Raw genomic sequence first — 26592 nt, forward strand, 5'->3', positions numbered from 1 at the left:
AAAAAAATCAGTTACTTGTCTATATACTAATAATGAACTATTCAAAAGAGAAACCAAGAAAGCAATCTCATCACTGTGTTATTTACCTGAAACTAATATAACATTATATGTCAACTATACTTCAATAAAAAAATAAATAAAAGGTAGCTGTTCTGTGCATGTTTATTTCATAAATGTAAAATCACTCAATTATTTAAAACTGGGAGAAATTCCATTTTCAATAGAATCAAAAATAATAAAATACTTAGGAATAAATTAAATCAAGGAGATAAAAATGTGTACATTAAAAACAATGACACTGATGAAAGAAATTAAAGGAGACACAAATAAAAGGAGAGATATCCTATGTTCTTAGATTGGAAGAATTAAGATTGTTAAAATGTCCACACTACCCCATGTGATCCACGGATTCAATACAATCTGTATCAAAATTTCAATGGCATTTTTCAAAGAAACAGAAGAAACTATCCTAAATTCATATGAAACCACAAAAAAGACTCTTAATAGCCATAGTAATCTTAAGAAAAAATAAACGAAGTTAGAGACATCACACTTCCTGATTTCAAGGCTATAATATTACTAATAAAAGGCTACAGTTATCAAAACAGTACGATAATGACATAAAAACAGGTACACAGACCAATGGAAGAGAATAGAGTCTAGAAATAAACCTATACACACATGATCAACTAATCTTTAACAATGTACCAAGAACATATAATAGGGAAAGGATAGCCTTTTAATGGTGCTGAGAAAATTAGATATCCACATGCAAAAGAATGAAACTACACCCCTATCTTATATCACTCACAGAAATTAACTGAAATTGGATTAAGACTTAAATTTAAGACCTAAAGCCATAAAACTTCTAGAAGAAAAAAGGAGAAAAGGTCCTTGACACTAGTCTTGGAAAGGATTCTTTGGATTTGACCCCGAAAGCAAAGGCAAAAATAAACAATTAGGATATGTCAAACTACAAAGCTCCTGCAGAGCAAAGGAAATCATCAACAAAGTTAAAAGACAACCTATCAAACATGTAAAAATATTTGAAAATCACATAATCTAAGGAGATTAATACCCAAAAAAGAACTCATATAGCTTAATAGCAAAAAAACAATCTGATTAAACAATTGGCAAAAGACCTGAATAGACATTTTTCTAAAGAAGATATACAGATGACTGAGAGGTCCATATAAAAAGGTGCTCAATATCACTAATCACCAGGGAAAATGTAAATCAAAACCACAAATATGGAGTGCCTCAATGGCTTGATCAGTTAAGCATCTGGCTCTTGATTGGGCTCAGATCATGCTCTCAGGGTTGTGGAGATTGAGCCCTGAGGCCTGCTCCAAGCTCAGCAGGGAGTCTGCTTGGGATTCTCTCTCTCCTTCTTCTTCTGTTCCTCCCCTGGCTTGCTCATGCATGTGCACTTTCTCTCAAATAAATAAATAAATAAATCTTAAACACACATATACACACAAAGGATATTAGCTCATACCTTTTGGAACTGTTATTTTCAAAATGTCAAAATATAACAAGTACTCGTGAAGGCATGGAGAAAAAAGAACCCTTGTGCACTGTTGGTGGGAGTGAAAATTGGTTCAGCCACTATGGAAACTGTATGGAGGTTCCTCAAGAAATTACAATTACAACTACCATAATGATCCAGCCCACAAGTATATATTTGAAAGAAAGGAGTGAGTATCTTGAAAAGAAATCTACTCTACCATGTTCACTGCAGCATTATTCACAATATCCAAGATAATGGAAATAACCGAAGTATCTGTCAGCATATGAGTGGATTAAGAAAATGTGATATCTCTCTCTCTCTCTCACATACACACAGAGGTAGACAGGGAGAGGGATATCTTATTCATCCATAAAGATGGAAATCTTGCCATCTGCAATGATATGGATGAAACTGGAAGGCATTACACTAAATGAGATAAGTCAGACGGAGAAAGACAAATACTGCATGGAATCACTTACACGTGGAAATGAAATGAAACAAAACAAAACAAAAAATTTGATTTCATAGAAACAGCAGAACTGTGCTTGCCAGGGGCTGGGGGTGGTGAGAGAAATGGGTAGATATAGGTCAAATGGTGTGAACTTTCAGTTATGAATAAGCTCTAATGCACAGCATGGTGACTACATAAATAATAAAGTCTTGTATACTTAAATTTTCAAAGAGTAGATCTCAAGGGTTTTCATGACACACACACAAAAGAGTGAACTATGTGTGGTGATGGATATGCTAATTATCTTGATTGTGGTAATTATTTCATAATGTATATATAACAAATCATATTGTATACTTAAATACATAAAATCCTATTTGTTAATTATTTCTCAATAAAGCTGAAAAAATAAAAAGGGAGTCCAGAAAAAAAAAGTCTATTTTTTTCAACTGGCAGCTTTAGAAGATAAAATAGGCAAAGGATTTAGTTTACCAGATTAAGGAAATTCATAAAGGAAGGACCAAATCTGTCTTGTAATATTAATTATTTTAACCTCTGTTTCATGGAAAGTAGACTTACAAAAGTCCAACTGACAATAAATTACACTTCAATATGTATGCCAAGCCAAGAAAAAAGTACTTTCTGCATTTTGTTTTTTAATTAGAGTAGTTAACCCAGACCAAAAATATGGCTAAAAAAATATTCTTAAAGGCATACTATAAAACTATAATAAAACACCTTTGTAATCATATATCAAATTATATGTCCACATTCGCTGTGTATTTTTAAAAATTACATCTTACATGATGTAACTGACATGACCTCTACTTATGTTTGTTTTTGTGGAAGTATCACATACATTCTTTCATATGCTCATCATAAGAAATCTGAGAGAAAGACAAGGAACCTATAATCAAGCCTGTTTTACTGAAGCCTCAAATATATTTCTTATTATAATGATACTTGTCAGTATATTTGTAATTAAAAAAATAAAAATAATTAAAAGTTATTATTACCATTATAATGTTGCTTCAGACTTTTCTTAAAAGTTAAAAATATTCCTTGGCTTACCTGCTGCATGTAACAAACTGGCTTCTACTCTGTGGGGAACTCTTGGTGGAATTTTCATAGATGCACGTATCTGGTAAAAACTAAAGGAAAATAGACCAAAAAAATCATTTCAAAATATATTTTAAAATATGCAAGCCCTAATTTCTATATATCTGTACATATTAAGTAACAAATTTGGTCTGCTTCTATCAGTGTCCCATAAAATTTTTAAAGATTTATTTTTTTATTTTAAAGATTTTATGTATTTATTTGAAAAAGATAGAGAGAGCATGAGTAGGGGAAGGAGTAGAGGGAGAGGGACAAGCAGACTCTGTGGTAAGCATGGAGCCAAGGCCGGGCTCAATCCCAAGACCCTGTGATCACAACATGAACTGAAATCCAGAATCAGCTGCTTAACAACTGAGCCACCCAGACACTCCTCCCATAATATTTATTACTGGTGAAAAACAATATATCATATCCACGTCAAAGATTAGCAGCACTCAATAAGACCCAAAGGGAAGGAAACCAGCAAGTAAAAAGGTGAATGAGAAAAACAAAAGAAATGTATTCTTATTTCTTTATTTTTTAAAGATTTTATTCATCCATTTGACAGAGAGAGAAAGATCACAAGTAGGCAGAGAGGCAGGCAGAGAGAGGGAGGAAAGCAGGCTCCCCGCCGAGCAGAGAGCCCGATGCGGGACTCGATCCCAGGACCCTGAGATCACGACCTGAGCCGAAGGCAGAGGCTTAACCCATTGAGCCACCCAGGCGCCCTCATATTTCTTACTTTAAATGAAAGAATGTCATAGCAACCAGAGGGATAATAAGACTTCTAAGATTTTCATGGCCTAATTTGGTTATTTATTTTTTTCTTTTAAAACATAATAAACATAAACTATTCTTAACCATAATTTTGAGAAAATATAGATTTAAAAGGTTTTTGAAAACTGGCTTAATACTATAAATTACAAAACAAAGACGTATTTGATTTAAAGAATTTGGCATTTTTTCAAGGTCAGAGCTATTTGTTTATATACTTTATTTATTCTACAGGCTTTTATAATACTTATATCTATATATAGAACTCAACCAACCATTAGTAATAACAGTTTATATAGAATAAATAATTTGAGGTAAGCATTAGGTTTGTGTTTTAACATTATACTGCAAGTATGTTTATGTAATAGAGGATACACACATCTATACACACACACACACACACACACATACACAAACACAAGACACACAGGATTACTAAAAGCTAAATCAAGATAACAAATCGGGATGAGTTTAGATGTACACAAGGAATTAAATATTTTGTTTATTTTTATTTAATAATTTCCTAGGTAGTAATTTAAATTATCAAATTTATAAATAATATAAAGATTAAAATACATAATTATATTACTACTATTACTTATAACAAAGTATAGCATTGGAGAGAGCATATGGTCAAGTCACAAAGCCAGAATTAAAGAGGAGTGAATGAAAGGCTAGCCGATTGAATCTATAACCTTGAAAGTGACAATTTGGCCTTAAAGAAACAAGGCAAAACTCCATAAACAGAGAGAGGTAATTAGTTGAGATTAAGATAAGGTCGGATGGAAAATAAGAGATGAATAAAACCAAAAATCAAAGTGGAATCACAGGAACCTTGGAATCAGAGGAGAACAAAGCTTTCTAGAAGCTATTCAACTTCCCATGCTGAGAATTCCAACTAAAGATTAAGTAAAATAGAAAAAAACATGTGGGCGCCTGGCTGGCTCAGTGGGTTAAGCCTCTGCCTTCAGCTCAGGTCATGATCCCAGGGTCCTGGGATGGAGCCCCACATCGGGCTCTCTGCTCAGTGGGGAGCCTGCTTCCTCCTCTCTCTCTCTGCCTGCCTCTCTGCCTACTTGTGATCTCTGTCTGTCAAATAAATAAAATCTTTTAAAACAAAACAAAACAAAACAAAACAAAAAACATGTGCAATAAGCTCCTAGACATAGGTCTTGGTGATGATAATTTTTTAACTATGACACCAAAAGGAAAGGCAACAAAAAGCAATAATAAGCAACTGCAACTACATAAAACTAAAAACTTTCTGCATGGCAAAGGAAACCATCAACAAAATGAAAAGGTAACCTACTAAGTGAGAGAAAATATGTAAAAATCATATATCTGATAGGGGGTTAATATCCAAAATTATTATAAAGAACTCTTGCAACTCAATAGCAAAAATAAAACAAAACAAAACCCAAACAAACAATCTGATTAAAAAAATGGGCAAAAGAAGGGTACCTGGATGGCTCAGTTGCTTAAGCCTCTGCCTTTAGCTCAGGTCATGATTCTGGGTCCTGGGATTGAGCCCTGCATGGGGCTCCCTGCTCAGTGGGGAGTCTGTTTCTCCCCCTCCTTCTGCCTCTGCCTCCCACGTGTATGCTCTTCCTCTCAAATAAATAAATAAAATCTTTAAGAAAAAATGGGCAAAAGATCTAGACATTTTTCCGAAGAAGCTATATAGGTACATAAAAAGATGCTCAACAGTAATAATCATCAGGGAAATGCAAGTTAAAACCACAATGAAAGGTCACCTCACACCTGTTAAAATGACCATCACCAAAATACCAAAAGATAAGTGCTGAACACGTGAAGAAAAGTGAACCCTTGTTCACTGTTAGTGGGAGTAAAAACTGGTGCAGCCACTATGGAAAATTGTATGGAGATTTCTGGAAAAATTAAAAATAGAACTACTATATGATCCAGCAATTCCACTACAGGGTATATGCCTGAAGAACATGAAAAAAATAATTCAAAAAGGTATATGCGCCACTATGTTCATTTTAGAATTATCTACAATAGCTGAGATATGGAAACCATCTACGTGTCCACTGATCGATGAATAAATAAAGACGATATATATACAATGGAATACTATTCTGCCATAAAAAAGTGATTATCTCGCCATTTGTGATAACATGGTGGACCTGAAGGATACTATGCTAATTGAATTGAGTGAGAGAAAGACAAATACTGCGTGATTTCACTTACATACGGAATTTAAAAAACAAAACAAACAAAACAAAACTTAGACTCATAGATATAGAGAACAGACGATGGTTGCCAAAGGGGAGGAACGTTGTGAGGGAACAAAATGGGTGAAGGGTATTAAGAAATACAAACTCCCAGTTAAAAGGTAAATAAATGAGGCGCCTGGGTGGCTTAGTGGTTAAGCATCTGCCTTTGGTTCAGGTCATGATCCCAGGGTCCTGGGATCGAGCCATACATTGGGCTCCCTGCTCAGCGGAGAGCCTGTTTCTCCCTCTTCTCCTGCCTGCTGCTCCCCCTGCTTGTACTCGTTCTCTCTCTGTCAAATAAATAAAAATCTTAAAAAAAAATAAAAAGTCATGGGGATGTAAATACAAGATGGGGAATAAAGTCAATAATATGGTATTAACTTTGTATGGTGATACATCATAAATAGACTTATTGTGGTGATCATTTTGCAATGTAGACGAAGGTCAAATCACTATGTTGTACACCTGAAACTAACATAATATTGTATGTCAATTATACCTCAGAAAGCAAAAATATTCTTAAAAAAAAGTCAAGCAATGTATCTAAAAACAATGATCCTCTAACCATTAGATTTGAAAGATCAGAAACACAATTATATTCTTCAAAAGTCCTCAATGGATGGGGAAACCAGATTGTAGACTAAGAGAAAACTAATGAAAGCAGCAATTACACATACTATGTTTATAATGGTTGGCAAGAAAATGGAATAATTCACTTAATCTTTATCCCTAGTTCCAAACCTCCAATTAATTATGAATTATCTCCACTTGGATATCTCACATCAAACTCAGTATATCAAAATGAACTAATCTTCAATCTCCTTATTTATTCCAACATTACTAATATTGTGTAAGTCAATAAGATTTAAAACTTCAACATTATCTTTTACATTTTTTTATTAAAAATACCCAATTTGCAAAAGGTAGAGCAATGAACCCATATGCCCACTACCCATTTTTAACAATTACCCATTTAACAATTTTAATAAATTACCCATTTTTGCCATATTTGATTCATCTATACTTTTTCTTCATTGAGCCATTTCAAAGTAATCTTAGATATCACATATATTCACACGTCAACATACATTAATTTAATGCGTTTTCAGTCTCATCCTCCATATGGAATTAGTCATTAAATCCTACTATTTTTCCCCAAAATGCCTCACAGAAATTAATAACACAAAAATAAAAAATGTTAAAGTGAGTTGTAGAATGATTTTTAAAATGTATTTTTTTACTCATCCTGGTGTCCACACATCTTGCAATGTGACTTCCAATAAAAAGGGGAGTTTAGTTCCCTACCCTTAAATCTGGGCTGGCCTTAAATGTTGTTTTGGGCAATACAATGTGGCAGAGATGACAATATGCTAGTTCCAAGCCTAGGTTGTAAAAGGTCTTCTTATAGTTTGTTTCTCTTTGGACCCTGGCTCCTCTGCGAGAATAAGCTGGAGGATGAGAGATCATAAAACAGAGCTGAGTCCACCAAGTAAGGCCATTCTGGAATAGCTAGCACCCAGCCAACTTGCCAGATGAGTGTGACAGACTTGTGAGCAAAAAATAAATGTTTATTGTTGTGATGCCACTGAAGCTTTGTGTTTGTTATTAGCTGCATTATTGCGACAATACATAAATAACACAGAAATCAGTAACCAAGAAATAGTGTGCACCGTAACAAAAATTTAAAATATGTGGCACTAAATTTGGGACCAAAGCAACAGTTACAGTTAGGCAAGAAAAATGAGTAAATTGAGACTTAAAAATGGTAACACATTTCATACAGTGATGAAACTTTTGGTAAATACACTGTCAGCAGTAACTTAGAAGAAGTTAGACAATGTATCTAAGAAACTTTGGGACTTGAGCAAGCTGATTTCCAGGGAGAACGCTGAACATGTCAACTGGTTACTCCTTGTTAAGTATAATAAAGGGCTGCCAGAAAGAGATGAGCTAAAGAAAGAACTGGTTATTTTGCAAACAGAATCTAGAGGGAATATAGATGGACCAGGACTTGTTACATTGGAAAACAAAACTGGTTTTCATTTTTAGTCTCCCTAAAGATTTTCAAAATAAAACGCTGCCACAGACAAACATAATTTCAAAGGAGTGGCTATAAATCCCTTTCTTCAAATCTCTAGAGAAATTAGAGCGGTGTCTAAGTAGACATTCTCAGTTTGACAAAAGGGCTTTTAGGAAGTTGAGGGGTATGATCCCACAAAATTCAGATCCCTAAATAGTAGTGATTATATCTAGAGAATAGTCATGTCTCAAAAGACAATTGTGGGTGTAGTTTTCAGAGCTTGGAATGAACTGTATCAGACATACAGGAACCTCATAAAATTTTTAAGTAAGTTTTACTGGCTTAAGAACTACCAGCCTAGACTTCTGGACTGGCCTTATAACTTGCTTAGCCAACAAAATTGAGTGGAAGTAATAGTGCCAATTCAAGAAGCCCTGCATCTTCTGCTCTTTGACTTCTGTTTCTGCCATGAAAACAAGCCTGGCCTGTCCTGCTGAGGAGTGAAAGACCATGAGGAGTAAAGCAGTGCACAGCCACTTTTATTTTTTAACAAGATGGTAAAGCCAAGACAAGCTAGAAATAAAACAAAACAACTACAAAAACCAAACAGAAAATCTCTCTCCCCGTACTAGTGATAGTCACAGCTTCATTACTAGGACTCATAGTGCAGACCTTCAAGCACCTGTGTTACTGCAAACTCCTCCGAACTGTCCCCTATGCTTCTATTTCTTCTACACAACCATCAGTCTCCTATATCACAATCTTCATCATGTTAGTAAAGGCTTCTTGTAGTAATAGTGATAATTTCTTTCTTACTTGGAAACCACTGATGACTGCCCAAATCCCTACTGTCAACTCTTCTCCAGGCATTAGGAGCCCTTCACAAATACAACCTCTCCTTTCTACTATCTTTTCTTTGCAATTCTCCTGAAGAATATTCAATCTCCTAAATATTCTTTAAAAAAAAAGTTAATTCCTATTTCCAAGACTTGATTCATGCCGCTCTCTACTACCAAAAGGGTTTTTCACTTTATCCTTTGCCTATACAAGTCTTTTTTTTTTTTTTTTTAAGATTTTATTTATTTATTTGACAGAGAGAGAGAGACAGCAAGAGAGGAAACACAAGTAGGGGGAGTGAGATAGGGAGAAGTAGGCTTCCTGCTGAGCAGGGAGCCTGACGTGGGGCTCTATCCCAGAGCCTGGGATCATGACCTGAGCCGCAGGCAGACACTTAACAACTGAGCCACCCAGGTGCCCCTTTTGCCTATACAAGTCTTAAGCATACTTTGATCCTATTTCTCCATAATGCCTTTCCTAACATTACTAACCCAGAAAGATATCTCTCTGTTCTGATTCCGAGAGCACTTTCTATATACACTTCTTGAAGACTTATCATTCTGCGTTCCCACTTAGCTGTTTTGTGCATATATTTTATTTTCCCTATACACTATAAGCTTTTACAAGCAAAAATGAGATCTTACACATTTTCACAGAAGTCCCCTCCATGCCCAATACAAATTCATAAACATACATTACATATATCTAGCATCATCATTAAATCCACTTGAATAATTCTTAAACATCTATTTAAAACTAAAATTTCTCTAAGAAAATATTTGAATACACCTCATTGTTTCCCTTATATATGCTGGAATGTAAGTATGTAATTAAACTGTACCTCATTTCTTATGCAAAATATGTAATTTTCACATTAAAATACATACCCTCTCTGAAATAAATCCACATTGTAGAACTTGTTTAGCTCCACAGAGAATTCTACCATTGCTTGAACTTCAGTCATTTTCAGTTTATACTCAGAAGACAAATCTGGTAACAGCACCTTGGTAAAAGTCGGGGAAAAAAAAATCATGGGAAGCAGAATGACAAAAATGCCAACTTACAAAAACACTAATATTCAAACATATTTCAAAGTATAAGTAGGAAGAAAATAAAAATGAAGCAAATTAATTCACTGTACCTAACTTAGCCTGTCCCAACTGAATAGCACCAGAATCAACTACATTTACTTACCAATTATATACTTACTAATTAGCAATAATCTATAATTTAAGATTTGTTCTAATAGAACATATTTTCTAAAGATTTGTTTCCCTTTGTGACATCTATGTGATAATAAATAATACAGCAAATTGCTAAAAGAAATGCTTGACTATATCACAGATAAAATAGTAAAGAAAAAAATTAAGTGACCTACTTATTCTCTTCTGGTTCTACACTGTATATCCAGGCAACTCCAAGGTCATGAAGAGAATTTGTATTCTTTAATCCCCATTTAAATTCATTAAGGTTTTTTTCTGCTAGGTGAAGTTCTTAAATTACTATTTGTTTTTAAATTTCAAAAAAAAATTCCCCTTATTACAAAAGCCCAAAGTATTCATTTAAGGGATTTAAAAAAAAATACAGACAAGGAAAAATAAAAATATTCATGATTCTGTCCATTGAAATACATGCTTTGGTATATATTCTTCACCTATGTGTGCTTTTGTAAAATTTCTATAAAAATGGGATCAAGCTACATGTACATTTTATAATGTTTATTTCATCTAATTTTTTGATGAGCATCTATGTCAATAAATGTACTTTTACAACATTATTTTCAATTGTTTACTATCACATTGTGAATATTATAATTTAAACCATCTTCTATTGTTGGGTATTTCAGTAGTTTCCATCTTTTCACTATTTCAAAAAAGTACTCTATCAAAATATGTGCTTTAAAACACAATTCAGAGTAAGAAAGTGTTGAAAGACAATTCTCTACAGTCTTGTGTTTCCACATATTTTGCAAGCAGACCCTGACTACCTCTGTTTCAGACTATTTTTCAAGGATGTATGATCAGCAAACTGTCTTAGAAGTCAGAGATAGTGTCTCATACTGGAACAAAGGGCAAATTTGTTTATTGTCCCTTTAATAGATATAGTCTTATCCTGAGGCATAAGTCAGGCAAACTTTTTATCCATTTTAAAGATCCAGGTCCCATTAGCTTAAGGTTCCTCTCCTAATACAACCTACTGATATGCAGGTGTTGCCTGGTCCTGTAGCTTACTGCTACTACTATGAGTATAAATCAGCCTTTTCTTAAATCTAAGTCTCATGTCTTCTGCCCACATCCATGGCACTGTAGCAGGCTAACATGTTACCTTGCAAGAAGATAAAATCTCAGACCTTTCATAGTTTTTGAAATAGTTCTACATAGAAATTCAACAAATATTCTGATCCACTGACAAATACAAAAGAAATAACAGATTCTTACCTCTGCTAGTTAAAGCTTCATTTTAACATTATGAAATAACCAAACTTGTACTTCCAGTTACTGTTCCTAATTGAAAATATATTGTTCCCCCTATGAAAAAGAAAAAAATAACATTTCAAACAAAATAGACATAAAGAAGTCCATTTTAAGGAAACTTAGGCTTCATTAGTTACTTAACAATCTCAATTTATCTAAAAGATCTATATCTTGCATAAAGCTTACTCAAAATAAGTTTTAGAGATTTTTCATTTGGTTTCACTGATATCAACATTAACTACTTTATCTTTGTTAAAGATTCACTGATGTATATTTCAAAGGACAAAAATAAGAGTATTTTCTTAGTTCAGTGGTTCAGAAACAATTTTCATGAATACTCAAAATATTCTAAGTTAATTAATTTTTAAGATGTAAAATTTACTATTTTAAAATAGCTCCTTGGGTAGAGGTAAGTGATTTCTGGAGCTATATATATATATATGTATGAAATGTGCATGTGTGCAACTGTACATACACACACACACATACACACACTTGAACTATTTAAATTATATTGACAAAAAAGAATGTTTGGATATGCTATGGATAGTTTTGTTTGCACTCCAAATTTATTGCATAAAGAAAAAAATCTCTTCCCCTTGGTAAAATTACCTTAGATACTAAAAATGTTAGAACAAAGATCATATTCACTCTTCTTCATAGATGCTTTTTCTTCTCTCCATCATAAACACATAGACTTTACCAGCTTAAATAACTATTTCATTTTTTACTGATCTATAACTGACATACATTAATATATTAGTTTCAGGTATACAACATAGTGATATGCTATTTTTAAACACTACAAAATGATCACTTCAGTAGTTTTGATTACCATCTGTCACTATATAAACTTAAAATGTTATTGACTATATTCCCTATGCTGAACATTACATCCCTGTGACTTATTTATTTCATCACAGGGAGTTTATACCTCTCAATTCTCTTCTTCTATTTTGCCCATTTCCTCACCCCCAACCCCTCTGACAACCACCAGTTTTTTTTCTCTGTATTTATGAGTCTGTTTCTGTTTTGCTCATTTGTTTTGTTTTGTAGATACCATATATAAGTGAAATAATGTGGTATTTATGTTTCTCTGTCTGACTTATTTCACTTAGTAAAATACCCTCTAGGTCCATTCAAGTTGCTGTAAATAGCAAGATTTCATTCTTCTTTATGGTTGAGTAATATTCCATTGTACTTATACAGCACATCTTATTTATTCATTCATCAACTGATACATAGGATTGTTTCCATGTCTTGGCTATTGTAAATAATGCTACAATGTACACAGGGATGCATTTATCTTTTGAAATTAGTGTCATCATTTTCTTTGGATCAATATCCAGAAGTGGGGTAACTGGATCATACAGTATTTCTATTTTTAATGCTTTGATGGACATCCATACTGTTCTCCATAGCACCAATTTACATTCCAACCAACAGTGCACAAGGGATTCCTTTTCTCCACTTCCTCTTCAATACCTGTTATCTCTGATCTTTTTGATACTAGTCATTCTGACTGTTATGAGGTGGCAGCTCATTATGGTTTTGATTTGTGCTTCCCTGATGACAACTAATGTTGAGCATATGTTTATGTGTCTGTTGGCCCTCTGTACATCTTCTTTGGAAAAATGTCTATTAAGCTTTTCTGTCCATTTTTAAAATAGGGTTGTTTTTATTTATTTATCTTTTTCTGTTTTGTTTTGCTATCCCGTTGTATGACTTCATCTACATCTTGGATATCAACCCCTTATCAGATACATCATTTGTAAGTATCTTCTCCCATTCGGTAGGCTTTTTGTTTAGTTGATGGTTTGCTTCATTGTGCAAAAGCTTTTTAGTTTGATGAAGCCACTTGTTTATTATTGCTACTGTTGCCACTGTCTGAGGAGACACATCCAAAAAATATTGTTAAGCCCATCAAAAAGCTTACTGCCTATGTTTTCTTCTAGAAGTGTTTTGGAAGTCTTCAATCCATCCGGGATTATTTTTGAATGTGGTAAAATAAAATGTTTCATTATTCTGCATGTATCTGTCCAGTTTCCTCGCCACCATTTACTGAATAGACTGTCTTTTCCCCACTGTATATTTCTTCCTCCTTTACCACAGATTATCTGACCCTATAAAATGGGTTTATTTCTGGGCTCTCTATCCTGTTACATTGATCTGTCTGTCTGTTTTGTGCTAGGACTATACTGATTTGAATACTATCACTTTGTAGTATAGTTTGAAATCAGGACACATGATACCTCTAGCTTTCTTATGATTGCTTTGATGTGTGAGGTCTTTTGTTGTTCCATACAAGTTTTAGGGTTATTTGTTCTAGTTCGAACATGAAAAATATCATTGGTATTTTGACAGGGATTGCAGTGAATCTGTAGGTTGCTTTGGGTACTACGGACATTTTAACAGTAATAATTCTTCTAATCCATGAGCATGATATAGCTTTCCATTTGTTTGTGTCATCTTCAATTTCTTTCTACAATGTCTTATAATTTTCAGAGTACAGATCTTTCACCTCCTTGGTTAAACTTATTCATCAGTATTTTATTCTTTTTTAACATTTATTTATTTATTTTTAAGATTTTGTTTATTTGAGAGAGAGAAAGCACGTGCGCATACGAGTGGGGGGAGGGGCAGTGGGAGAGGAAGAAGCAGGCTCCCTGCTGTGTGGGGCGTGATTCCAGGACCTCAGAATCATGACTTGAGCCAAAGGCAGACACTTAACCGACTGAGTCTCCCAGGTACATATTTTTTTTTTTAAAGATTTATTTATTGAGAGAGAGAGTGCCATGCGTGCTCACACACGTAGGAGGAGCAGAAGGAAGAGGAGAGATAATCTCAAGCACTCTCTGTGCTGAGCACAGAGCCTGACTCAGGGCTCAATCCCATGACCCTGAGATCATGATCTAAGCCAAAACCAAGAGTTGGACACTTAACCAGCTGCACCACCCAGGAGCCTGGTATTTTGTTCTTTTTTGATGCAACTGTAAATGGGATCGTTTTCTTGGTAGTGTACAGAAACACAACAGATTTCTGTGTATTAATTTTGTATCTTACAACTTTACAGAATTCATTTACTAGCTGTAATAGTTTTTTACTGGAGTCTTAAGAGTTTTCTACATGTAGTATCATGTCATCTGCCAATAGTGACATTTTTAAGTCTTCTTTCCAATTGGGATACCTTTCACTTCTTTTTCTTGCCTAATTGCTATGGCTAATACTTCCAACACCATGTTGAATGAAAGTAGTGATCTTTTTAAAGGAAAAGCTTTAAACTTCTCACCACTGAGTACAATGTTAGCTGTGGGTCTGTCATATATGGCCTTTATTATGTGTAGGTACCTTTCCTCCATAAATAATTTATTGAAGTTTTTATCATGAAAGTATGTTGAGAGAGAGCTCCGTATTTTGGACATCCCTCCCAATTGTGGAGTTCTTGCATCTGGGTGGGGTCCAGGGTGCACACCCTCTTTCCTCTCTTATATTTGCCCTCAGCACTTATCTCCATCTAACAAACTAAAGATTTTTTTTTTTTTTTAGTTTTTATTTTGTTTCCCCACTCACATGTAAGCTTTATAAAGGTAAGAATCCTGAGTACTCTCTTCATAGCTATATCCTCACTGCCTGACACACAGTATACACTCAATTTAATATTTAACAAGGATTTAATAAATTAACATCGAATCTTCCATAAGCATTAACTGTTATTATTTTTCTATTTAAATACAACCAACCTGAAAAAAGGAATTATTACACTGATATATGGAAAACAGAGACATACATGAATAAACTTTTATAATAAAATAAACTTTTATTTATAATAATATCCCTTTACCAGCATATCTTCTAGGTCTGTTAGCAACTTCTCTCGCTCTTCTTCTTGTACCCTGCTGTCTTTTTTGTTCTACTGTTACTGTCTAATTTTCTTCAAGTCCATCTCTTTTTACTGATTATTCCCTAAGTAGGAATATATAATACATGTACAGATATATACAGTGTGATGCTGATAAATCTGATTTTCCTTCCCCCTCAAAAAACAGAAAACAATTATTTTTATGTTTATGTATTGGCAGAAAAATTCCAAAGAAGAACCAAAGGAAAAGGAGAGCAGGCAAAAAGAGAAAGGCAAGAAAAACCAGAGGACTCTCAGGGTCAAAGTGGATCTGTCTGATTCTTTTTATCATAAACTTATCTTTTGGGGCGCCTCCTGGCTCAGTCATAAAGCATTTGCCTTCCCTCAGGCCATTATCCCAGGGTCCTGGGATTAAGCCCCACATCGGGCTCACTGCTTGGCAAGGAGACTGCTTTCCCTCTCCCACTCCCCCTGCTTATGTTCCTGCTCTCGCTGTCTCTCTGTCAAACAAATGAATAAAATCTTTAAAAAATAAAATAAATAAAACAAACTGCCCTTTTTCCCATCACAGGGAGCAACTGCCACTCAGGTACAGCCAATTCTTGTTGGCCCAGCACTGTCAGAGACTTCTAAATTTTCAGAAAAATTGGAAACTTTTTTCCTACAGGTGAAATCTCCTAAACTTTAGATGTTGTCAACTAGTTAAAAATAAACAAAAACAAAATAAAACCCGTGTAGTTCAAATCAAATTCATTTACAGGGCAAATGTGTTCAGAGTTTGCAATCACTCACATAAATTCTTATGCCATTCAGTTCCTCCTTGGGAAAGGACTTTTCATGAAACAGAAAAATCCTGTCTGCCCTCTCTTAAGAATGAAAGAAGGTGAAGAAAAGGCTTCTTTCCTTTTACCCAGAGGGTGCCTGCAGGACACTGCGCTGTAAGGAACTCTCTGCTCCACAACAAGCCATGGATTTCACAGCTCTTCTACATAGTCTGCTTGCTGGCTTAGAATCTGTCACTTTAACCTGAGCATTTGAAGCTATGGGAATAAACTGACTTAAAGTGAAACTAAATTGTTCTTTCTGCTCTTCTGGAGCTAGCAAAGTAGCATAAATGGAATAATTTGAGAAGGGCTTCTTCTTGGGCCATTTCCTAGGTCCCTAAGAGAGAATTTAGCTCAGTAAACAACAAACTCCAATCCAAAGAAGCCAAAAGGGAATCTCAAACAGAAACTGATTCTGATACTAAATGGGAAATTTATACTAAAAGTCACTTATACTGACAGGGAGAATAATCTGACCATCACCTTGTAATACCTCAGTAAAAGTTAGCTTACTTCCAAAGAAACAAAGTTACCTATTACTCTGAAAGACATTCTTGGCCTTCTATAACTGCTCTAACACAGTGGCCACTAGGCACATGTGGCTATTGAATAATTAAAATGTGACTGGTGTGACTGAGGAACTGAATTTTTAATTTTAAAGTAATTTATATTTAAATCCAGTATAAAATATTTTTTCATTGAACATAACTTTATTGTTTGATAGGGCTATATTTTACTTTAACTGTTAAAAATGTAGTAATGCTAACTGAGATACACTCTTAAGCATTAGATTTCAAAGACAGTACAGAAAAAGAACATACATATCATTATTTGTTTTTTTATACTGAACACATCTTGAATAATAATTTCAATATGTTGGGTTAAGTAAAATAAATTATAAAATTAATTTTACCATTTATTTTTACTTTTTAAAATGTAGCTACTAGAAAGTTTTAAATTACACACACATATATCTATTGATTGTGTATGTTAGTCTAGGAATACCAAGCCATCTCTTTAACTCCTGGAATGTATAGTAACTGCCCCAGAAATAGCATAAGGTACATAAAAACCATGCATAGTTTCTAAGACTAGAGACATGTTCACTCCAATCAGATTGGTTGAGAGACCACAAAAGGGAGTCCAGGTATGGATATCTGGAAAAATGTGGGAGATACTCCTTCATCATCTACACTAATCCTAGAACAACAGCTAACCACTCACCAATCTGAACTCAGTCTGACTTCATGAGTGTTACCAGAAATCTAAAAGGATGTGGAAACATCTGAAACTAAGAGGCTCAGCTTAGAGGTTCCTAAAGATGAACTGGAGACCACAGGGGATGATCAGATCCTCTCACTGAAATAAAAAACCTGCTAGCCTTAACTCAAACTGTGGACCCAAAATACATGCCCTGAGGATGTTTTCTTCTCCTAAGGAAGACAGTGAAGGAGCTGATTGAATTGGGAACTCTAAGACACTCCCTTTGCCAACCTAAGGAATAAAGGGATCACTTCTACCAATTATAGAGCCAAAGAGCTCCAGCTTCTAAATTCTATTTCCAAGTTAGCAGCCATGACACAAATGGGTTCAGAGCTTATAATACTAACAGTCTGAATGATGATGCCTAATCTTATGCAGAAGATACTAAAGATACTACATAAAGGCAAAAATCACCTATGGGCCAACCTAGCCTTAAAAATCCTTTAGAAAGGCTCCATGTTGGCAATCAATATACCATTTCTCAATGAGTAAAATACATTCACTTTTGTCTTCTAAGTTTAGGAAAAAAATCAGTTTCTTCAGTGAACACTAGATAACACAGTAAACTTACATTTTGGGGCCATATTGTACAAAAAATATACACATCTTTATATGCTCATATTCATCACCGAGAAACTCAAATTATGGTAGACGTACAGGAACTGATACCAAATGAAGGAACATCATATTTAAGCCCAAATGGATGAGAGGTTCACACAATGACAGACATGTGGGGACAGAAACTGACATTTAGAATCTGGGACCAAAGGAGGAAATAGTATCTTATATGTACAGTTAAATTTAAGTATGTTATATAGGAACATGATGGGAACAAAAAAGGAGATTACCTCACTCCATTTAATACTAGCTAGTCAGTTTTGTATCCATTTTCTTAAGCCTTCTCCTAATGAGTAAGTAGGAAACTCAAAATAGGGGCACCCCCAAAAGCCTTCAAAATGCTACTCTTACCACCTTGTGAATAAAGTATTCTTATAGCAGTCAAGTTCTATAGCAAACTGAGAAGAGTAGAAGATGGGTCTCTTCGGGGAGGGGAGGTGCTCAGCTGCCACCTTTTCTGAGTCCCACTCACTTAGGGCATAACTGAACTCCAATCCATACAGGCTCAGGCCCTTAAAGTCTTGGAGCTAATCCTCACCAAGTCAGACCATACAGCAGTACACTATGAACAATCAACCAGGGATACCTGGATTATCCTTGCATCTTTAATCCTGCCATCTCATAATTCTGGTCATCTGAGATAGTTAAGTCTCCACTGGGTAGTTCAAGTCTAAAAATCTGAGCAATGTTTCTATTTGTTTTTTTCTTTAAAGATTTTATTTATTTACTTGAGAGACAGACAGAGATAGTAACAGAGAGCATGAGCCAAGGAGGAGAGAGAGAAGCGGGCACCCCGATGAGAGGCTTGATCCCAAGATCCTGGGATCATGACCTGAACCGAAAGGCAGACATTTAACTGACTAAGAGCCACCCAGGCGCCCCTATATTTTTATTTTTTGATTTACATTCATTTCCCTTCTTATTTGGCCAAGGTCCTGACACCCTGCCCAGCTCTGTAAGCTCCCTCTTACAGGAGCTAAACACACTAGGTCACTGAATTACAACCTGCTCTAAAATGGCCAAGCCACCTGTCACTTGCCTGACTCTGAAGATCCCACCATTTGGACAGTTTTTAACTTTCTTTTTGCCTTTACAATTATCACACGCACAACACACTTGCATCATCAACATCTCTCATTTTATAAAAAGTGATTCACAGCGAAGATGAACTTATCAGAATAATTACAGTAGAAAGGACATGTAAATTAAGGAAGAACACTGGTCTAGAAACTTTTGCTGCCACTGCTGACTCAGAATTCTTGATGGCCTGCCATATGCTATAATGCCCAAATTATAGAAATATTTAAGAGAACAGAGTACTAAATTCTTCTTTTAGAGAGAGGAGACCTTCCGAAAGGAGGATAATGAGAACAACTTGATAGGCAAACTATATATATATATATATTTTTTTTTAGATTTTATTTATTTATTTGACAGACAGAGATCACAAGTAGGCAGAGAGGCAGGCAGAGAGAGAGGAGGAAGCAGGCTCCCTGCTGAGCAGAGAGCCCGATGCGGGGCTCGATCCCAGGACCCTGGGATCATGACCTAAGCCGAAGGCAGAGGCTTTAACCCACTGAGCCACCCAGCGCCCCGGGTTTTTATTTTAACTATATTTAAAATATAGTTTTTAAAACTATATTTTAAAAACCTGTATGTTTCTCTATTGATATCAAAATATAGACCAAACAGCAGTATCAAATTGAAACCAATTATAAATATTCAGAACTTTTTGGAGTACCTACTATTACACTAGTAGTTTTAACTATGTTATTTCATTTAATTCTCACAAAAATCTGAAAGAACTATCATTACTCCACTTTACAGGTGAGGAAATTAAAGAGCAAAAAGTTTACATAACGTATGCAAGATCACAGGAAATAATGGAAAAAGGACAAAACCCTCAAATGTGCCAAACTACATGGCCTAAATTTTTTTTTTAAGATTTTATTTATTTATTTGACAGAGACAGGCATAGCGAGAGAGGGAACACAAGCAGGGAGAGTGGGAGAGGAAGGAGCCTTCCCACTGAGCAGGGAGCCTGATGTGGGGCTCAATCCACCTGAGCTGAAGGCAGATGCTTAACGACTAAGCCACCCAGGTGCCCACATGGCCTAAATTTAAACTTGCATAATTAAAAAGTCTACACCTGAATTGTTATAGGAATAGACTGAAAGATCTTCAAGTCATGAAATAAATATGCCCCTACGGGATGCCTGGGTGGCTCAGTTGGTTGGACAACTGCCTTCGGCCCAGGTCATGATCCCGGAGTCCCAGGATCAAGTCCCGCATCGGGATCCTAGCTCCACCTCCTCACTCATGCTCTCTCTCACTGTCTCTCTCTCAAATAAATAAATAAAATCTTTTAAAAAAAAAAAAATGCCCCTACAACTGAAATCAGAATGCAGCACTAGTGAAAAAATTACACTTGATAAATTAACCACACTTAATTTCCATGTAATTAGTATTACTAATTATGAAATCTTCAAATTTCTGACATTCCACACCCAAAAACAGGAAATCTGAAGTTTTAAAGGCATTGTTCTCGCCTAATTTCTTTAAAATTTGGTTTTGAACAGTTGTTGTCAAATAAAAGAGAAATATATTATTACTAATCTTAGAACCGGCACTTAGACTAAGAAGTAAGCATTCTCAAAACAAAACTTTGTTCACTCTGGATAACTGTATTAGTATGATAGAAAATCCACAGAAAAAATATTTTTTAAAACATAGAAAGAATGTTGGTGACTTCTGAGAGCATTCCCATGGTTGACTTATTATATGAGAATGAAGAGACAGAAAAAGAACTTTTATTGCTCATTATGGGACACTTAATGGTCCTCTTATACTATATTAACAATGAGAAATAAGATTTAGTGATTTAAAAATTTAATTTAAAAAATTAAAATTTAATTTATTGAAACCAGCTCATAGAAACATTTCAGGGACACATTCATGCCATAAATCAAATCTGCCAGTAATATAATACAGAATGCCTCTGAATATATCATGTTATTATACACTTTAAAAAATCAAGAATGGGGGCACCTGGGTGGCACAGTCAGTTAAATGTCAAACCTTTGGTTTCAGTTCAGGTCATGGTCTCAGAGTTGAGACTGGGCCCCACATGGGGCTTTGTGCTGAGTGAGGAGTCTGCTTAAGATTCTAGCTCCCTTAAAAAAAAAAAAAAAAAAAAGATTCTAGTTCTAGCTCCCTTTGCCTCTCCCTGCTGCGTGCTCTCTCTCTAAAATAAATAAATATTTTAAAAAAATATCTCAAATGATCAAAAATTAGTTACTTCTTTTGATATGAAGAGAAATCAGAAAGAACCACAATCGTTATCTACTACCTAGTTCAGGAATCTGTCCAGCATCCCTTAAAATATTTCATCTTACTGGTTATCTCAACAGACAAAGCTCAGAACTAGAACAAAAAGAATTACAACCCTCCCTCTGAAAAATATTCTAAGAAACAAACGATGCTTTCTTAAAAGTCTATGCTTTCTTGCTTTCTTTAGTCTACCAGTAATTTTGAGGCCAGAGAGATCCAAATTCTAATCCAGACCCACAAAATTCCAATATAGTTAACATTAGGTGTTGCATATAGTGATTCAACAATTCCTTACATCTCAATATTTTATCTCAATTTTTAAATACGATTTCATTTAAAGAAATGTCTATTCAAAATAATGTAACTCAACTAAATAGGTTTTTACTATCAGTTTCAATTGTGTGGTTTAAAAATATTGTCATTTATAGGTCATCAGAACTTAAAGGGAAAGTGCTGGCTTCCAATTAAGATCATCTTAGATCTTAGGTGCTGAGAAAAACTAGGGAAAAAGGAGACTGTGATTATTTCAACTTTCTATTCAGAATTTTTTTCTACTGATTGCACTCCTTAAAGACATGTCTTTGGTTCTCCCTGCCTGAAGGTCTATTTCTATAAAAATGAGCCCTTGGCAAGCATTTTATTATATAATTATTATACTTTGATACAAGTTAATTTTACAGAATGGACTGGTGACAGCCTACATTCTAATCTTATCTTACCTGAGGAAAATAGCTAATTTTCAGTAAGCCTGAGGAAGAATGAGGATGGTTTTAAAATCTGGGGTCCTTAATTCCAAAAGGCAAAAGTGATAGCAAAGGAATATAGGCTTCCAAGGAGTTCCAAGGTCTGAAACTGTGGAGTTCCAAGGTCTGAAACTGTGACTGTCAATAACGCCTGAGCTTGCTGTTCAGACATTTACAGTTAGCAGTATTTCCAGCTGAAGACCATGACTTACTGGCAACGGGAGACATCAAAGAGCAGATGTCAGAGATACCACTGATCTAAAAACAATCATGAATGAAGCAGCTGCACCCTGTAAGACAACTTCAAGGGGATTTCAATGAAGGAATACTTCTAGGTCTGATTATATTAAGATTTGTAGCAAAAGGACATTTCATAAAACTTAACAGAAATGTTCCATATACTATCAATTACAGACTTCTATACTGACAATATAATTTAGAAATACTTGCTATATTATGGATAGTCTAAAGAGAACTAATCCCATGAAAGGGATATACTATAATTTTCTCAGAATGTTGTTGATTGAGAGATAGTTCATAAAGATTGTTTCATCAAAATAAGAAGGAGGTACCTGGTATAATCTCGTATATTGGCCTGACACCTCTATCTTCCTGTTAGGAAAAAAGAAGCTAATTTTTATTAAATTTAGCACATTATTGATAACTAAGTATGTACTTGTTAAAATGGTGAAACCCACTGTGGAGTTGTTTCACTCTACTCCTTCTGAAAAATCTAGACCTACCTAACAACTTGTGCTTTGTAACTTTTCTCAAAAAATCATTAAGCTTTTTTTTTTTTTTTGGTATCACCATTCTTGTTCTTATTTTATTCATTTCTAAACTTTCTTCCTGACAAACAACTTGAAAAGAAAAACAAAAAACACAGTACTCATTTCAAACCTATACGCTCCCATGTCCATCCATTCACTTAAATACACACATGTATATATCACAAAACTCACTTTTAAGCAGTTTTTCCTCAATACATAGAATCAAAGCAAAGGAAATCCTTGCCCTTCCTAGTCCCTAAACAATGCCCACTGTCAAGAGTCTATATCTACAATAAACAAAGCTGAAATATAAGACAACAGAAAATTACAGAGGTAACCAAAGATATATGAATAATTCTTACATCTCTTTTCAGTGTCAAATCCTGGCACAGGGCATTTTAATTCTATATACTGAATGATACAGCATCGGCTTCATTGTATATGAACATTAATATAAGATAGTACATAGTTCACCAGCATTTTACTAGATTTTTCACAGAAGTCTCAAGTTAAAAAATCTAAATTCCAGTTTGATCTGGAATTTAACCAATGATACACTTACGCAGTCTAAAACAGAAATAAAGTAGTTATATAGCAATTTTTGTCTGTGGTGGCCCTACATATATTTAAATAAGGCTTACTTTGCTACTGAGAGATCACTGAGTGGCTACCTTTTTCAGCCACTTATTATAGGTAGAGACAACTAGCTATAGAAGTTAAGTGGCTTCTACAAATTAATGTCATGAGTCATCATAAGAGTTTAGATCTTCTGACATCAAGTTCTGTGCCTGTTGTCCACCACAAATTCTTAATTTCTCGGAGCACAGAAAACACACACACACACACACACCAAAAACAAAAAACTAACAAGAATTTGTAGGCATTTTTACTTTTTTAAATTAATTGTTACTTAAAAATAAAAAGACTTGTCTTTGAAAGGTGGGAAAGCTTCCTTCAGAAACAGCAGTTAATTCTATTTGCATTGGAAAAATCATTTTTAGAAAATCTTAAAAGTTGAGTTCATCACCTCCTACCACTCACAACTGCTGGTTCTTCCAATAGAGATGTGGCTTAAAGACACTAGATACTAAACTGTATTTCCCTCTACTTTTATCTCTAGTATCAATCTGAATAAGAAACTGCACTTTTTTGCCTTGGTATATTCCTTGTATACAACAGAAACAGAAAAATTTAATTCCTACCTCACACAGACAATGTAAGGAAGAATTTACTGTTTGTGGACTGCTTTGAGATTCCAGAACGAAATACATAAACCAGTTTATCTTCAACTCTAGAAAAAAGACAACTTCACTGAAACTATCTGCTTCAGCAGATGCCTTCAAAATAAAATACTATGCCATTATTTATATAGAGAGCTTTTATGTAAATGAAAAGGGGGGCCCAACACTGGTTAGAAAGTTCTTTTCCCCAATTCAAAAATTTAATACTTCTGTTCTCACATATCTTTCATTCTGCAGGCACACTAAATCTATTCTTAAATTAGTAAATCATGGGGCGCCTGGGTGGCTCAGTGGTTGATCCTCTGCCTTCGGCTCGGGTCATGGTCTCAGGGTCCTGCAATGGAGCCCTGCATCTGGCTCTCTGCTCCCAGGGGAGCCTGCTCCCCCCCCACCCCCTGCCTGCCTCTCTGCCTACTTGTGATCTGTCAAATGAATAAATAAAATCTTTAAAAAAATAGTAAATCATAGGCATTCATTAAAGAGAACAGAGACCCTCAGGAAAATGATGCAATAATTTGCAATAGTAAATATATAAAACATCAAGTTAATAATGGATTTCATAAAATAAATTATTAAATTTCATTAAAGATTAGTAGCTCTTGGACCACTGTCTTTACTGAAGGGCAACAAAATTTCCAAATTTTAAGCTTATGTTTGTAGATCATCCTTTAACAAATCTTAACCCTTTATATTTTCATGAAGTCTATACTCATTGCTTCTTCTGACTCTTAAGGTAAACATAATTCTTAAAAATTAAAGGTTCAATGAATAAATTTAAGAGGCTTATTGTTACTGTCACTCTTGATAATATTTCCGGTCAGGAAGGAAAAAAGATGAAGAGATTTAATTAAACTGTAAGATGAACTAAGAATACTAAGTGGACACCTAGAGTACGCAGGAAGCAGAAGAGACTCAACTCTTCAGAGATCTAATGAAAAGTTAAATAGATTAGAGTCTCGATTTATGCAAAAGCAAAAAAAAAAAAAAACCCATCATAAAAAAAAAAAAAAAACCACAACGGTTTTAGAGGAGGGAAAGAAAGCGCCCAAGATTAAATACTGGAAATAGGATCATAATGGAAAAGGACAGGGGGACAGGAGACATTAAACGGAAAGCAATGAAACAGGGTACCAAAGACAGCTAAAATTAGGGAGTGAGGGCCTGCGAAGGTAAGGGAGGGCACGGAATGAACTCCAGCGCAAACCGATGTTAAAGCAAACATACAACCAGAAACTCACAAAAGAGAACGAAGACGAAGTGCTGAAACGAGGAAAGAAGAGAGCTAAGGAAGAAACTCTAAGAGGCAAACTTGGTCGGTGAGGGTAAGGAGAGTCGGGAAGAAGAGCCAAACTAGGGATGCACGGTGAGATGGGAGAAATTAAGGGGAGCAAAAGGATACACTGCCTCAACAGGGAGACCAGCGGAGCGAAAGGGCACGTGGGAGGAGGGGATGAAAGAGCATAACCACCAAAGGGGGATAAAGAGAGGACAGAGCCGCAGGACCGAGCTGACCGCGAAGGGCAGGCGACGTGTGGGTACAGGAGTGAGGTTCAGGAAGAGCCGGCCGAGGGACATGCCGCAGGGGCAGGGGCAGCAGGGAGCACCCGGAGAGCGCGACTCCGTGGCTCCTCGCCACACGGAGGGCACTCTGCACAGCCGTCCCCACCGACCTTCAGCGGGCCCCGGGCCGGGCTCCGACCTAGAGCAGCCGGGTGAAGGGCTGGTGCGGGCGAGCGGGGACAAGGAGAAGGAGGCCGCTTCCTGTCGGGCCCGTGGGAAAGAGGGAGGGGTCTTGGGTGTAGGGAGCCGGGGGAGACGGAGAGGACAGTTAGGGGCTTACCTTTCGCCCGGCTCGGCCTCCTCCACCGCCTGTCGGACGGAGGAGCTCGTCGTCCCGCTGGAAAAAGACGGCCCTACCCGGGTCAGCACCATCCCGCCCCGGGCCCCCTCACACCGCCATCGCAGCAACCGCAACCACCGCAGCGAAGGAGTCGGTTCGTCACCGCCGCTCGGCTACTGGTCCGAAACGGTCAGCGAGCATGCGCAGGCGCCCCAATCCCGAGGGAACCCCGGCCTGCCAGCACTACCTGCGATCAACAGGTCTTCTGCCCCGCGGCCCCGCCCCCCGCCTTCTCTCACCTCCCCACTCCTCCCTTGGTCCCTCCCCTCTCTAAGGCGAGGCCCCGCCCCTTCCAGGCACTGAGCCCCGCCCCTCCCCCGTTCCAAGCCTCTCAACCGCCGCTTTAGCTCCAGCGCCAACTGAGATTTCAAGAGATTTGTCCGCACTATTTGCCTCTAGCTCCCAAGTTCTCGCGAGAACGGGAGTTTTGCGTCAATAAGACGCGCGAGCCCCAGTAGTGGGGTCGTACTGGGAGTTTAAAGAAACAAGTTAAGAGGCTGTTTGTATTTTATGCTAAAGAGAAGGGTTCCGGAGGAGGGCAAAAGGAGGGAGTACTAAGACATCAGCTCTCTCACATTGTTCTTTATTCTTCTGTCTTCTTGACCTCTTGGCTGCGGTCCGGGATGAAGAGCCCAATCCCTGC

The 26592-nt window shown here is 36.1% G+C and overlaps 1 protein-coding gene across 9 annotated transcripts in view; it reads right to left on the reverse strand.

The window, feature by feature from the left end:
- FAM135A (family with sequence similarity 135 member A) overlaps positions 1-26328 on the reverse strand; it is a 124529-nt gene extending 98201 nt beyond the window's left edge. For 3 of the 9 annotated variants that reach the window (XM_032864432.1, XM_032864431.1, XM_032864433.1), the window contains exons 1-4: positions 25890-26325; positions 11366-11455; positions 9815-9917; positions 3033-3112 (exon numbers count right to left, since the gene is read on the reverse strand). In XM_032864432.1, the coding sequence (XP_032720323.1) occupies positions 3033-3112; positions 9815-9891 (157 nt within the window). In that variant the 5' untranslated portion in view covers positions 9892-9917; positions 11366-11455; positions 25890-26325. Of the gene's footprint in view, positions 1-3032; positions 3113-9814; positions 9931-11365; positions 11456-25889 lie in introns of all 9 variants that reach the window. The other 6 variants (XM_032864435.1, XM_032864434.1, XM_032864436.1 and 3 more) reach the window with 5 other exon arrangements.
- Positions 26329-26592: the final 264 nt, after the last annotated feature.

This window comes from Lontra canadensis, unplaced genomic scaffold (genome assembly GCF_010015895.1).
Source record: "Lontra canadensis isolate GAN:19392208 unplaced genomic scaffold, GSC_riverotter_1.0 scaffold27, whole genome shotgun sequence".
Classification (NCBI taxonomy): Eukaryota; Metazoa; Chordata; class Mammalia; order Carnivora; family Mustelidae; genus Lontra; species Lontra canadensis.